The sequence below is a fragment of the Diplotaxodon limnothrissa genome, linkage group LG14, assembly GCF_057381915.1.
Source record: "Diplotaxodon limnothrissa isolate DT_005_m linkage group LG14, D_limnothrissa_male_GT1.1, whole genome shotgun sequence".
Taxonomy (NCBI): domain Eukaryota; kingdom Metazoa; phylum Chordata; class Actinopteri; order Cichliformes; family Cichlidae; genus Diplotaxodon; species Diplotaxodon limnothrissa.
The window spans coordinates 28,302,255-28,318,620 of NC_140609.1; the positions used below are offsets into that span (position 1 = coordinate 28,302,255).

The window sequence follows — 16,366 nt, forward strand, 5'->3', positions numbered from 1 at the left end:
CATCTTAAGGTTATTGTTAACAGTGGTTCTATAAGCTTCTGAATCATGGGGTAGGTAAGAATAAAATAGAATTAGTCTAGGAATTTAAAACTAATAATAACTAAAATATTAAGCAACATATATACATATACATGCTGACACTTTATATTTATTTTACGTCTAAAGCACTTTACACAAGAAAAAACAGGTGCAAATCAGAAAATCAAAGTGACGAATGAGCATTACCATAAAGGCAATTTAGGCATGAAGCTGATCACTAAAACCCAGAAAGGCTCTCTGAGAAAATGATGTGTTAACCTCCTGAGACCTGAGCTCCTGTTTGCATGGGAGGCGAGGTGAAATATAAGGCGCAGAAAGGCCTTAATAAATAACATTTACAGAATGTTTTAATCTGAACTATCCAGGGGAGAAAAATACATTTTTAATTTTAACACAATGGTGATCAGTCACACTGAAATCCTTAAAATATAATTAATCTCTGGAGTAAGGCATGTAAGTAATGAACAATAACAGGTTTCTGAGAAAGAGAAACTGAAAATTTAAACAGAAAGGACGCTCAGGTATATAAACAGTGGCACCAAAACGGTTAAAGTGGTTAACCACAAATGGTTCAGCGAGAACTTGGAAGTTCCTGTTTTGGCCTCCACCTCTGAGTTTTTCTTCTCTCTGCACTTGCTTCGTGTTTGTCTGATAGTTCTGCAGAAACAGGAACATCATGAGGACACTGCGGGCCAATAACTGTTCAGATAGACGATAAAGCACATGATAATTTAAATATGTATTTTAGCAATAATAGTACTCAATAGTATTACAAAGCCATTTGTAATAGTATTTCAAATGGCTTTTTATGAGAGCTCCTAAAATCTGACCATTAGAAAAAGCATGTTGAATAATATGGTTATTGGCGCCCTCTGGTGGAGACAAAATGTAATGGTATCTAAACACTAATTCTTGTGCTGCCCACACAAACCTTCAGTCAAATCTCTGATCATCAAACAAGCATATATGTGAGCATTTCTTTTCCTCTTCTTTCATGTGACCATTTTAGGAGTCGCCTCAGTGGAACTTCTCTCACCTTATTCCTAACAGCCTGCTCCTTCACTGCATCCATGAATTTCCTCTGTGGTCCTCCTCTTCCCCCCCCCCCTGCCTGGCAGATCCATCTTCAACATCCTTTGTCTAATAACTGAATTAATCCTCCAAACCTCAATACCTGACCTAAGTACTCATGTCTTTTTTGAGTGAAGCTAAAGACGCAACAAAAAGGTCTGAAAAGGAAGAACATCATTTTTAAATGTAGGATTTTGCTTGATCAGTTGAGTTTCTCTTTAAAATGTTAAATTTCATTATAAAGATGACCTTTAGGATCCAAACGGTGATTTTAAATGAGGAAATCTGTTCCATTTTGAAACCAGTCTCAAAGGATTTTATAGAAGATAAGATAAGATAAGATAGAACTTTATTAATCCCTCGGGTGGGTTCCTCTGGGAAATTCGACTTCCAAAAAAAAAAAAAAGCACAGCAACGACCGAAGTTACAGTTACAGAATTGAGATATATATATATATATATATATATATATATATATATATATATATATATATATAAATAAATGATAATAATACTGTGACGTTTGTTTGTTTGACAGGGAACTGCTTGCAAAACGTCGCCGTGACTGAGATCCCTTTAACAACTTCCAGTGTTCCTGTACAGCTGTGGAGGACAAAGAATGCCACATTTTACTTCCTAAAAACAATAAATAACATACTGAGTACCTTCAGCCTGCATTTCACTTTCCTGGTATACTCATCTGGGCTGTTGAACCAAAATCATGCAACTCCAGTGTCACACTTTTCAGCCTTGTGGCCTTTTTTGCAAGTTGTTATTTTTAGGAGCTCGTGAGTTTGCATGTTTCATGTAAAGTTAGCTTCTCATATTGTAGATTTTAATCAAGCTAATTATAATAATAATGCACTAGATGACAGAAATGGCTATACAGTAATGAAAAAAGTGAATACGGTTTTATGTACCAGACAGATTGAACAAACAGATGAAACTAAAAATGAAACCTAAATGCAGAAGCAGTGTCAAAAGTACACTCAGGATTCAGCAGCAATAGCTTGAAGTAATCATTTTCTGTATTACTTTAACAGTCTCTCACATGGTTGGCCCAGGAACTTTGGCCCACTCTTCTTTACAGCAATGCTTCAGTTCACTGATATTTATGTGTACTGGTTTATGCACAGGTCTCTTTAAGGTCCCACCACAGCATTTCAACCAGGCTGAGGTCTGGACTTTGACTCAGCCGTTGCAGCACCTTGATTCTTTTCTTTTTCCAGACATTTTCTTGTTGGAGCAAGCCTTTATCAGTCGGACACATGGATTTGCTGGGGCATCCACTCCTGGGAAAACTCCAGCATTGTGTTAACACACACCTGAAAGCTCCAGACCAGAAACAGACGAAACATCTGCTTTGATAGAGGTGCCCAGACCTGCTGAGGATCGGTTAACCAAGTGCATTCAATAGGCAGCACCCAGCTGCTACTTACCCTCACGATTCCTGTGGAAGCAGGACTTTCTTTTCTCATTTTGGCTTAGTTTGTGTTAAATAAATAACTATGGGGGAAGCTCATTTGGCGATTTAGATTTCAAACCACCATTTCACAGGCTCTGCAAACTAACACAGGTTTGTTTAATCAACCACCTGATTGGTGCCCAGACTCACACTGGGCAGAGCTGTGAAGGGAATTTTGTGTAAATACAAATAAAAATATACAGAAAAGGATTCTTATTCTAAAGAAATCTTCAAATCTGTTTTAATCAGTGAAAGGTTTTTAATAGCTAAAGTAGTCTTTGTGGCTCCATTCTGAAGAAGCGGCTTTAAGTTGTCTAATTAGTCTTGGCGCTTGAGGTTAAAAAGGGCAATAGATCGCTCGCTGAGTGAATAATGTTCAGTGCAGGAGCAGCTTTAACCCTGCCCACACTAACCGGATTTGGATGGTTAGTGAGAATGGAATTAGCTAATCGAGGAGAACATGTCATCCCAAAGCCTCATCCAATCATCGTCTTATGTTCTGCTTAATGGGATCCAATTGAAGGGTAGCACAATTTGTCTGGGGCCATTTGGGACATGGAGCTTGAGCCAGATGACAGAATTCAAAGAATCCGAGTATTTAACTCCATTTCATGTGGAAAGACGAACACTGGCGCTATACTGGGAGTAGATATGTTCGGAGCCAGCCAGTAGATTTTCTTATGCGGATGATGGTGTCATATTAGCGCTGACGCTGCTTCCATGTTGAGCCTCACAGTAACATCATGTGACCGCATGCTTCTTTCTGGCTGAAACTCTGTGTCAAAGTGGGGCAACTGATAGGTTTTTACAGAGTAACACCATTTTCTGGATGATTCCAGCTTGTGTTGATAAGTGCTTAGTTTCAAAAAGATGTGACCACATAGTGCGTACTAGGACGCACTACTGTCCCAGGTGTTGGGTATGTTACGTTTTGTTTTTTGTTTTTATGTTACATTTTAAGTAAAAAGTGACCAAAGTAATTAATAATTGTGTAACTGTATTACTTACTTTATTATTTACTGTTTGGATTCAGATGTCTCTTTTTAAGTTATTAATGAAAATCTTTGAGTTCAGGAGTATTTTGACAACATAATACCTGTAAAAACAAAACAAACAAAAACAAAGAGCATGAAAATACATGAACACAGCATCATCATGCATAGGGCTGACCTGCTTGCTGATATCAGCTCATTGGTGATAGGAAGTCACCAACCACTTCCTCCTAATGTGGGAGTCAACCAACAGGGCCACTCCTGTACGTCATGATCATTGCCATCTAAAAGGAAGCGTGTGGCATACAGCACATGTGGCAAAGCAACTTCTTTCTCTGCTATGCTGTGCATGTAAAATTTATCAGTCTGGAGAATCTCATGTTAAAGATGGTATGTGAGCAGCATGCATGAAGCTCATGCTGTGAAAATAGAAAAGTGGCCTTGACCTTGAGCACAACTTGGGTACGGAAACATAATCGGGGGGCACATGCAGCCCGCTTTGATGTAAAATGGGTCGGACAAGTGAAGGTCCACCTGTTTAATTTTGTGCATGTAAATGTGTAACATTAAGAAAAAAGTTCTGATAGCTCACTTTTATTAGTAACTAAACTTTCTGTAGTAGACGAAAAATGTATCCATTATGAAACTCCTGTGGTGTAGCATGGATGGCTGCGGGGGAGGTCTTTAACAGCAGAAAAAGCTGTAAGACTAAAAAAATTACACTTAAAAGTGCAAAGATTTATGGCCTCTTTCACCCTTTCATATGTTCCGAAGCCAAAGCCTATGCCGGGACAATTCTGGCCCCCAGACCTGATGTTTGACACCTTGCTCAAGGAGGAGCAGTGATTCTTTGTGACTTGTGACAGGACAGACAAACAGATGAATGGACACCTCGCAGTGTTATGGGTACATCAGACAAGTTAAAAACGATCGATAATAGCTTGCAGTATTTAAATTTCATAATAAAGTTTAGTTTTGCTCACTAACAAAACATGTTTTATTAGTGTTGAAACCACATCGACCTGCTGAATATTTACACGTTGCGCTGTCCTGCACGGTGCTGGACGGGATTCTTTTAACAATAGAAATGGCTGGAGGTGCTGCAATTATTTGCACGCCAGATTTCCATTGTCTCTCTTTGTGAAATCCCTTCTGCTGCCACACAAGCTGTCTTTCCCTAAACTCAATCACAAAGATTTATATGGCTGATGGGATTAGTTTAAGCCATTAGGAGTAGTTAATGGTCTTTCCCGGTGTTGGTAAGTAACACTGACTAATTGACCAGGGCCAGCAGACAGCTGACACCGGTTCACAGCAACAAGTGGTTCCTGCTGACATGAAGTTAGGACCTGCAGAGGGACAACAAACAGGGTTCACGCTCCTGAATGCTCGGCTGAATTGATCTGGATTTTTTCCCCCACCATTTAGCTGAAATTTAAAAGGACTTGGTGCTCACAGGTAAGACTCATAAATGTATAAAACATACATGACTTTGGAAGGGAAAATGTCAAATATTAAATTGTGAGAGGGACCCCTGCTGTAAGACGGGGACAATTTAAATATTTTGAGAAGTATATGTAAATATACTTCTCAAACATAAAATTACATCTATTTTCCCCATGTTATGTTAATTATGTGATGATTCAGGTGATTAAATCAAATTAACTTGTGTTACAGTTGCTCTGGGACTGCAAGTGATAGCTGTTTTTCCATTTTTGTTCTGCTTTTTGACCAATAAACTGCCTGAAAACAGTAAAATGTTTCTTAGAAGTTTAGTTGATGATCATATAAAACGATGAAATATTAACATTAGATGAGGTGAATAAAACATTTCTCAGAAACGACCTTAACTGTTCAGCTGTCGTTTGTGCCAGTTTGTTTTACTAATGACATGTTAAAAAATAAAGGATGCAAATTAATAACCTTTTTTTTTCTGAGCATGAAAAAAAAGAGCACATGTCATGTCAGAGGCGAGCCCCGGTGCTATCTGTGCCCTCCGATGACACAGCAAGATGTTTCCAAAGCCTTATTCACTCTGTTTGCTGTTCGCCTAACAAACAGCTCCTTTATGAGATTAAAGGATTTCTGTGGCACGCTGACATGCACGAAATTTAGAGAACATAGGAGGTGTAGCCTCTCGCTAATCTTGTCTTTATGAGAAAGGAGGGATCAGGCTATTGGATTGCTGCAGCGAAGACAGGTTGTCGGAAAGGAGTACACCCGACTTTTTTTTATAGTTTTTAAATGTTTGTAGTCCCAGTGAGCAAAACTACAGAGCCCACTGTGCACTGCAAGCACAGAGACCAATACAGTTGTCTGCCACTGCGTTAATACTGTGTACAGGTTAATTACCTGTTGATATGAATGAAATAGGTGAGGACTGTCTTATGATCAGGTTATTTTCTGCTTCTTTCCTATGTGTCCCACATTTACAATAAATCACTAGAGATTAATTTTCTCTAATATTATATTCATCACTTTGCCTCCCATTCGCTAACAGCATTACTAATCATGTGTCCTTGAAACGGATGGATTTTAAATGAATTAAATGGATTGGCACACAAACTGCCTCAATTGGATTACCATCTGTGATGCAAGCTAACAAGATACAGTCATTTGCATGTGATTTGAAAAGCAAATTGCCTAAAAGGTTTACTCAATACTGTACAATATGTTTTAGAAAACATTCTTAATGGTTGGTGACCTTAAATCAAAAACCACAATGAACTGGAGATCAGGGAGCTCCGCAGTATCCAAAACTTCCCAGGAAAATCATCCTGTTTGAAAGTTCTCTGCAGTTTCAATATAAGAGACGGTGAAACGCTTTAAATGGGATTTTCTGATACTCTAAATGAAGCCAATTTACCAACATGTAAACAGATTTAGGGCAAGAAAACAAGGCTTATGTTGTGGTTAACTAACTTACCCTATAGTGTGAGACTTTAAAATCTCCTGCTCTACTGCATGCGATCTGCCATCTTAGCTCAGAAACTAAAACTGTCAATTGTTTCTGTCTCATCAGTCTGCTTCCTGCGACCACAGCCTGCTCCGTCAACTTCTCCACATGCATCAGAACATCCCCCGGCATGCCTTCACTCCCGTCCTGCAGCAGTCCTCGAGCATCCTGCCAAATCCAGCATTGATGGGACCTCAGGACAGAAATGTGAGATGTGATTACTTTAACTATCCTCATGTGAAGCTGCTCAGACTTGGAAGTTATTCCAGGCCCCTCGCCTGCTTTTACCTACTCCTCACTGATATCCATCTTTTACATCTTGCTACAGTTTAACACAAACCTGCCCGGACAAACAATGAGGACTTTCTTTGCACCCATCACAGCCTCGCACAGAGCAACAACTAGATCCTCTAACTCAACAGTGAGTAAAAAACTCAAGAATCTCAGTAACTAAAATATATAAAATGTTACTTCGCTTTCCTTTTAAATTGATGAAATTGTTTTCATTAAAATGAATGATTTCTTTTCCAGATACGAGGGAGATGGGGCGCACTGCACGTGTGTATTGCGTGGAAAATTTACCACCACAAACAACTCAAGGTGAGCGCTAAATAAATTTAATTGTTATTTTTTTATTGGGATTTGTGGTAGTTTTGAACGTCTCTACGTGTTTTGGGAGTTACGTGTGGAAGCATTGGTGATCCCATGCAGACTGTAGGCTCTGGTTCCTGCTCTCAGCTGACAGAAGTGGCACCCTGCGGTCTTCTGCCAGTCGCTCTGCTGTCGCCCATCTACTTTACGATTGGATTTGTTGTGTATTCAGAGATGCTCTTCAGCACCTCCTCATACTCTTATTTTGAGTGTAATTCATTTCCTAAGAGATAAACTACCTGAGCTTTATTGTTTTTCAGCTCAGAGGTATGTCACAATAATGCTGTTATTGTGAATTGTATTGCTCACAGTATTGTGAAAAGTTCGCAGAGGGATAATATTAATGGATCATACTGATCTTGAATTGCACAGCTGATTTGTCTGATAACCAACATGTAATATTTAATTTACCAGAAATTGCAACAAATGCACAGCAGTCAACAGGAGCTGACACCTGAGTGTCCTGCTAGCAGTCCCTCTGCCTCTGTGCAACAAAAGGAACTACACCAGCCGTGTGCACACCCATGTTCAGGTGAGTTTCACGCCAGCAATGATTAAGTAGAAATGTAGCACTGATCCTTTTCTTGGACTTAGACTCTTCGTCTGAATTCTCTTCAGGTGGAAGTAAGAGTGAAACTACAAGCTGTGACTGTTCTGTCTCTGACCTTCAAACGCCTCCACCAGTGTCTACCCACAGCCGTGGGTACAGGGAGAAACTTGACTGTGAGAAGCAGGACCAGCACTCAACACCTGATAAGAAAGAGAAACACCAGATCCACCAATCTAGCCCAACAAAGAATTTACCTCATAAAGAGAAGTTCAGGGAATTAATAGTCACTTCTGACCTTGATGGCAGACACAGCGGATCGCTCGACAGGAAGAGGCAGTTTGAGTGTGAAGGCATCAACAAAGCAAAGAGAATGAGGCACGAAATGTCCAACAGTCCGTTTGGTTCTTCTCAGACTTTGCAGTATTATCCATCTCCATTCATCACAACTTATACACATCCACCAGCACACAACATGCAAGTGCAACACACTAACATGAGTGATTGCTCTTTCCTGTATCCTAACAGCATTAGATTTAACGCGTCTTATCCAGACACCAAGACGCATCCCTGCCAGACTTCTTCATGGGAGACAATGAGGGACACACACAGTTTCCATTTTAGGAAACACACCCTTAAAGACTACTCACTGAATACCTGCAAGGCAATCAGGAAACCTCTTGTAGCAAGAGGTATCACGTCACCTCTTTATTTCCTTCGAGTGAGGGAGACACTTCTGTCGAGAGAAGTGTCAACACCGCTGCAGACGCCAGCGGCCTCATACTGGCTCTGATGCAGTATTGGGACCCTGAGTCTCCAGAGTAGGCTCAGAAAGGGAGAGCTCACATTCTCAAATTTCATCTCTCACTTCAGTTTTATTTATACCGAGCCAAATAAAAACAGTCACCTCAAGGCACTAGGAATCTCTGAGTAATCAGCCAGAGTGGGAGAAAGCACCTCTGACAGAACCAGGTTCATCGAGGGCAAGCATGTCCTGGAACTGGGTGAAGTGAAGGAAAAATTAAGGATAATGGAAAAAACAGCAACATTTCAAACTCTTAAAGACATAAAACAATGGCTTATAAATGCATGTTGAATGTTTTCAAGGAAGGTCTCCCAGCAGTCTGAGCCATTTGCTTCATAGCTGAAGGGTTGATCCAGCTCTGAATGTAAGCTTAACCTAAAAGCTAAGTTTAATCCAATCTTAAAAGCAGACTGGGTTCCCTAACTCAAGCTGGGAGCTGGTAACAGAGATCATTAGGACATGATGGGTACTATGAGGTATTTAAAAATATATATTTACAGCGCCTGTCTTGTGTTCACTGGTCATTTAGGTTTCTGTGGTACTCCACAGTGAGCAGCACTGATTATTTACACCTTAAAGTGTAAGCAGATTCATGTTCATGTGCTTACTTTTTTTAAGTTGGGCTCAGGTTGGCCTCTAAAAAAAAACCTGGAAAATGAAAAACTGCCGATTTATGGAGTTTATGGAGATTCTGTCTGTAAGACTGTATTTTGCACATAAGCTTTGAGCTAAATGCTAAAAGTGAGGATGTATGAATAGATGTGGATTAACCCTCATTAGCATCCCTAAAACCACAAAGAGACACAAAAACATGGCACGATCTTTTCTTGTTTCAAAAATGTATTTAACTGTGTAACAATAAAATTCAACAAAGGTCACAACAAAAAATAAAGTCTTCGGAATTCAGTGCCTGGAGAACATTTCATGGAACAAGCTTTCTAGTGCTTTTAACTCTTCCCCCATTCATAAAAACTTTAACAGAAATTTTTATTAATTGCATAAAGCCTACACTGGGTGTGGGTCATCTGACCCAGTGCACAGTGAACACTTAAACCACATCCATGCCGAGGCCCCTCGCAACCTCCGTCAGAGCCTGGACTGCTCCAGAAGCCCCAAAACCATCACAGTCCTCCTGCATCAGTCCTGCAGACTCGTCCTCAATGTGAGGAATGGTGCTCATCACACAGTAGACAGGAGAGTCGCTGCCTCTGGGGCTGGCTTGAGATGACATGTCCTCACCTCCTGAGAACTCTGAGGAGTAGGAGGAGCTGGAGGAGGGCGAGGAGGATCCTGTGGGAGAGCTTCGGCCGCTCTCCAGCGTGACAACAGCGCTCTCGTCCTGACTGCTGCCACTCAGACTTTTCTGAAGGCTCTGAGGCTTCTTGGCCATGTTCTTCATGATCTCCTTTGTCACTTCAACAGTCTCAAAGCGCACCATATTTAACTTCAGGAAACCATCGACATCCTTCCTGTACCTGTATGACAGGAGAGGAGAGGAATCCATTTGAGTTTTTACTTTTTTTCAGCTCTACTTAAATTATATTCGTCGCACCCAGAGGACTGTAAAGCAGAGAGGATGACTATTACCACAGGTGACTCACCTAAAGCGGGAATGTCCAGAGGGCCACTTCAGCTCATGCTTCTTACGAAGGTGAAGTGTAAGAGTGTAACACCAAGAGAACACCTTATCACAGATATGGCATTTATATTTAGCCATTCCCCCAACCTATTGGTCATCAACAAAAAACCATTAGTATATCTACAGTCACAGCAGGCTGAGATGATCTGACCAGGTAATATGTTGGACGACACTGTGTTACAAACCTCATGGACTCTCTTGAAGTGCTGGCTCATTGTTTGGAACGTATGACAAGTATAATCACAGCCCTCCACTGTACAGCTGTACATGGTGCCCTCATTGTGAACCTCTGTGTGCTTCTGCAGATCGCGCTGGTTCTTAAATCTGTGGGGAAATAAAGATGGAAACAGTTAAAATTACTGGCGACTGTAGCTTTTACCCCTCAGCCTCCCTGTAGATGCACCTCTGGTATAAATGTAAAAATCCAAAGTGATTTTCAGAATAGTTGACCTCACTGAGATTCCAACCTGAGGGAGATTTGGTGTCAATTTCAAATACTTGGTGACATCTTTTTCGAGTTATCGCATTTGCAAGATCTTTAGAAACCTTGAGGACCAAGTCACTGAGTTTCAAAGTCATCTGAGACTTTTTGTAGAATCACTTATGGTATGAATTTAAAAATCCTGTCGCCTCCTTTTTTGTATTCACAAATTTGAATGTCCAAGCCGCCTGCACAGCAGGGTTACGACAGCACCCCATCAGCCTTTCAAGGCTGAGGGGTAAAAACTGATTTTGGTAATAAAGATGTGGCTCTAGCAGCATTCTCACTCACATGTCACATGTTTGAGCCTCTTACTTCTTACTTACTTATAGTTGTTTACATTTTCAATACAGATGAGTCAAAAATTGCACTGCTACTTAAAAAGTCCCATATTATGGCCCGTTTCTACCCTCATGTGTTCTATTAATATCTTTTTCAAGTTTCAGCTAAAAAATACCTCACAGGTCACTAATTCTTCCCCACCTTTATACCCCTGCTTTTAACTCATCTCCTAACAGGGCGTATCTGGGGGCTTTAAAAGCAAACGAGCTGCTGTGCGACTGAGCTCCAGCCAGGAACAGTCACAGCACACAGCTCTACTGAGTATATAAAAGAAATAAAATTACACACTGCAGAGTTTTTCCTGGCTCGAAATGGGCTGTTCTGAGGGATGAATATGCACATAAGCAGGACTGGTCAGCATAGGCAGTAAAGTCTGTGTTACTGCCTGCATTTTCCTGTTCTTTGTGGTTACTTCATACATAAAAATGTCTATTGTGCTTGAGTAAACAACACCCCAAATGAAACAGAAACAGTTACAAACATCTGTATGTCAATCCTGCTGGTTCTCCTTTGGGGGAGGGTCAGTTGGAGACGATGATTAGGCTGTTCTGACATCACAGGAGGCTGCAAACCAATATATCTCATACAGAGACATAAATGATTGAAAGACAATAAAACAAGGAACTGGTTTCTTTTTTCACATTTTGTGGCTCTTTCTTTAAAAACCCCTTTAAACACAATATTTTAACGAACCTTTCCTAATAGTTTGGTTAAGGTCTTATTAGGAGAATTCCTTAAAGGGTATACAATATTTTTAAGGCACGACTAAAGACTGGTTACATTTGAAGCAGATATTAAAGGGAGTATTTTGACTAAAAACATATAATAAAAAGATCTAAAGAGCAGATATTATCCTGAGCTCATTTCCAGCTCCCATTTTTGTTCTTTGACTCTATACTAGAGTAGCTTTGCATAAATCACAGTTAAGAATAATCCCTGTTTGTTATATACCAGGCCCATGGTGCACCCACTTTGTTCTTCCTCAGTCTGAAAGACCTTTTTTAGCGAATCCTGTATTCACAAACAGAGCTGTGTACCTGAGAGCACCATGTTAAGGATACTGACAAGCTAAGAGCAGAAAACTGTGAGAAATCAAGCATTTAAAGTCACATGAGTTTTTGCCTCACAGGGATTACTTACACATACACAAACTGAAGGAAATAATGAGTGAGCTGGAATGAAAACTTCCTTGTGACTTTGGATGTGAAAAATGCTACATGGTTCCTCACAAATACACGATTTAAGACGTTAATGATAAAAAAAATTTATGGAAGAGAATTTTACTGAAATAGCTGAAACTTGATAACCCAGCTTTCGCTGCCAGATTAAAGAAAACGATGGAGTTAAGAGTGTGTTTGCTGTTAACTGAACACTTGATGAGCTGTGTTGGAGGATCTACCTTTTGTCACAGAAGTCGCACGGGAACGGACGCTCATCACAATGGCGGAACCTGATGTGGATCTTCAGAGCAGCCAAAGTGGTGCAGGTCATGTCACAAAAGGGACACTTCACCTGATTCACTGAGAGTAAAAAGAAAAAAAAGGCGGGCAATGCATGTAACAGATGATCAAACTGAGTCAGAGATCCACCATGGATCTATTAACGTTTAATAACTAACAGATCACAAAGAAACTGAAATAGATCAGATTTTGTACACCTGACCAACCAAATGACATAACTCAGTACAAAATAAGAGCTCAATGAATACAAATCTAAAGACCACACAGTAGGGAGCTTGACAACAGAAACAAAAGAAAATCTGTAGCAATGTGTGATAAACTGCTCATAAACCGCTCTCTCCATTTCTAATATTTCAAGACAAACAGCCATAAAAACAATTTAATCCCAAAAGAAAATTTAGGAATAAAACTCACCATGCTGACGAACATGATCCCGCAAAAGCCTCTCGCTGGAAAAAGCTTTCCCACAGTGTTCACAAACCAGCGTCTCTGTTAGGATAAGTACACATACAAACATCAGCAATAAGGCGGCGCAATTAAAACATCAACATCACAGAAATTTAATGCGAGCTTAAGCGTCCGTCTCACCTACTGGCTCAGCTTGCCTGTGCAGGTGGTCAAACAGCTTTGTGTTGCTGGAGAACATGCTGCCACACGTAGGACAGGCGACAAGGCGCTCCTGAGTATGGCTCCGCATATGTTCCCTCAAACGGTATCTGATCTTGAAAAAGGCGTCGCAGCCTGTGAACAAAACGGGAAATGTCACACGGTGTCCAAGGAGATAGCGTCTCACGAACGTTTAAAAAACTCCCGGTCGTACCTGCCCACTGGCAGAAGAGCGCCTGCTGTTGTTGAGGCAGAGACTGTGGTTCAGCACTTTCTATGTGGTTGTCCACATGTCGATAGAACCACTCAGGATTATTAAATGTACACTTTAAAAAAGAAAACAAGGAAAAAAAAATAAATCCCATGATAATATATCAATCGTTTAGTGAAGACTGGATAACTTAAATGAAAAATACGTACATCACATTGCTCCCACTGGCAAACATATCCGTCTGATCCTTCAGGGACCAGATTGTTGCTGTGCATGCCTTGATTGCAGCTGGGAAGATCTGGACGGGACTTGAGCAGCTGTGACCCAATGAACTTGAGCTTCCCATGGTAGTTGTGGAAATAAGCATGGACCTCCAGCTCTGCAGGGCTACCCATGGAGAGAAATTCACATCCATTCCAGAGACAAGCATATTCATCTAACGAAAAAAAAAAAGAAAGAAAGAAAGAAAGAAAGAAAGAAAGAAAGAAAGAGAATCAGTAATTATTGCAATGTCATTACAGAATGTTTAAAGCAACTTTAAAAACTTTAAAGCACCCACATGTCCAATAACATGAAAACCAGATTAACCGTGATCAGCATGAGGTTGAGAAGTATCCCATCGTATAGTCTGGTGTTGAGTAGAGACAGCTGCTGTCACAAAATAAAAATAAAACCATGTACCGGCAAAATCTGACTGTAGCTACAAAAGCAGTTTTACTTGTGACTCAAATGAAGCAGGGGGCTTTTTAGTGCACTCTGCAGCACTGCCATTCGTAGCATTTGTAATATAAGCAGGTTATGGTTAGATGATGCAGAGATGACTGGTAGGGGTGAGTGATTAAAATAAGCATTTACCAGTAAAATAGTACAGACATCACAAAAAATTCTAATAATCACAATTAGTTTAATCCATAAACTTGCCCCTTTCATGATTTTTCTTTTTTTTTTTGCATATTTGTTTCAGATCATCAAACTAATTTTAATATTAGCTAAAGACAATCTAATATCTACAAAGGCAGTATTACTGAATCACCAAAATTACTCTAAGAGCGCCTCAGCGACTCATCCAAGAGGTCACAAAAGAACCCAAAACAAGAAAATGTGCCACAGCCTGGCCGATGGAGGGACAAAAGTATAAGAGAGGATGAGCTGAAAGGAAAAACAAGAGAAATGCTGCAAAACAGAAAACAGCACAATGATATTTTTTATCTCTGTAATCTTGTCCATATAAATCACTGTAAGCCAAAATTTATTTTAAATGACAATAAAATCCAATCCCTTGCACTGATCTACACACAACCACAATGAGAGTTCAGTAACAGAAGCACCTCTTTGTAATATTCAACAGGCATATTTAAACTGGACAACACTTGGACCAAACACTGACCATTAAACCCCATGCTAATAAACTAAATGTGCTGCCCAACAAAAGCTGACCCCTCGCCCACCCCTGCACGCAAAATCGCTTACCCAGCTCCTCCAGGGCATCGTTGTCCCCCAGGTAGTCCTTCAAATGCAGACACATGTGGTCGCTGAGCTCCTCCATGGAGCGGCCCGTGAAACTGCACGAACCCCACTCACAGACCACCTCAAAGTTCCCGAGTCTCTTTGTTGTCATCATGTCGTTGAGTCCTGTGAGCTCAGCCCCTCACACCCTAACCAGCCACACAGAAAGTAGGCACATATGTTTAACCCAGAGAGAAAAGGAAACGTTAAACTACGACATCTAAACTACTAAAGACGCCGTTTTGCTAGTTAGCATGTGCTAACGAGGACTGATGGTGTCATGGAAACTGAAACATGTCTGTAAATGTTTGAAGAGTCATTAGCTGAAGTTAGCGCCAAAGCTCTCACTATCTGACTGAATGAGTAACTAAAACCACATCAAAACATATATTTTTAAAATATATATTTTTGGTCATAACAGTTAATGAGGCCGTTCACACCTAACAACAGTTTACTTCATCCTTAAGAAGTTGTGTTTGTGCAGATGATGTTTATCTGGCTAACAGATTAGCTCCCGCGAAACCTGTCACAGGTCTGTGCTCTTTATCCGACTTTTCCTAAATTAATACAGCTTGTACATTTTAACCCGGGATTGTATAAATTCATACTGTTGTTTCTAACTCTAGTGATACACAAGTTTTTCATAAATGTTTCTTACAGCAGTTAATATCACTTTGTGCAGCAGATCTGAGCTCCTCCTTGCGCTTCCCTCCTCTCAGCTTGTTTGGCTTTGTTTATTTCCTGTCGCTTCTTCTTCGTTTATTATTAAAACTGTGCCGGGAAAGCTGAGCATATCGCCACCTACTGCACTGGAAACCGCAGCAAACTAAAGCCTGAAGTAAATAGCGTTTTGTTTTTATACACTTCTTATTATTATTATCCCCTCTTCTGCTTCTTCTTTTTCTTCTTCTTCTTTCAGCTTCTCTCTTTAGACGGTCCCACAATGGATTATCTACATCTATCTCTCTATCCTTCTATCACAAATCACCCCTGAAGCTCATCTACACCCACTCCACCCTGTCTGCACTCTCTTCTTCTCTGGATGACTGATTCCAGGTATTTAAACTCATCCAGCTCGAATTTTATGGCATTATTTTTGTGCCACGCCATAAAATTTCAATTTGAAATAAATACATAAACTCAAAGAAAGGTGAAAGAAAAGAAAAATTGTTTCTTAATTTCTTAAAATAAATCCTCACATTTATGAGAAAAATGTATTTTGTAGTGAAGGAACAAGTCAACCCTTCCCTTTGTATCCTAAAATTAACTTTAAAAAGGTCCAATTCTAGACCTCCTTAAATGCTGTGATGATATCATGATTTTGGGCTACAATTAATATTTCTTTATTGTATCAGACTAAATATATAAATATAATTTAATGTGGTTATTTACTGCAGGGATAATACACACTCCACACACACACAAATATACATTATTTTAATTTGTTCTTATCTTGTATTTACATTTTAATATCCATAAAACATAAAATAACAAGATCCTCGGAATGAATATGGAGTAGTATGGTTTAGTTACGGAGTTTCATTTAAGTAAAAATACTAATAAAATACTTCAGTACCTGCCCTGAGTTCACTTAAA

At 39.9% G+C, this 16,366-nt stretch overlaps 2 protein-coding genes across 2 annotated transcripts; one reads left to right on the forward strand and one right to left on the reverse strand.

The window, feature by feature from the left end:
• The first annotated feature begins 6,630 nt into the window (after nucleotides 1-6,630).
• LOC146619061 (uncharacterized) lies at nucleotides 6,631-8,513 on the forward strand. The gene is made up of 5 exons (XM_085370061.1): nucleotides 6,631-6,729; nucleotides 6,851-6,943; nucleotides 7,054-7,122; nucleotides 7,588-7,705; nucleotides 7,792-8,513. Exons 1-5 carry the CDS (start codon nucleotides 6,631-6,633, stop codon nucleotides 8,511-8,513), a joined length of 1,101 nt encoding a protein of 366 aa, XP_085226187.1.
• A 976-nt stretch (nucleotides 8,514-9,489) lies between these two features.
• On the reverse strand, nucleotides 9,490-15,493 carry LOC146619062 (histone H4 transcription factor). Its single transcript, XM_085370985.1, has 10 exons — nucleotides 15,429-15,493; nucleotides 14,735-14,919; nucleotides 13,474-13,700; nucleotides 13,268-13,379; nucleotides 13,036-13,188; nucleotides 12,862-12,936; nucleotides 12,387-12,507; nucleotides 10,350-10,488; nucleotides 10,127-10,251; nucleotides 9,490-10,000 (listed from the first exon to the last, which is right to left on the reverse strand). The coding sequence occupies exons 2-10, from the start codon at nucleotides 14,883-14,885 to the stop codon at nucleotides 9,574-9,576; spliced, it is 1,530 nt and encodes a 509-aa protein (XP_085227111.1). The 5' UTR covers nucleotides 14,886-14,919; nucleotides 15,429-15,493; the 3' UTR covers nucleotides 9,490-9,573.
• Nucleotides 15,494-16,366: the final 873 nt, after the last annotated feature.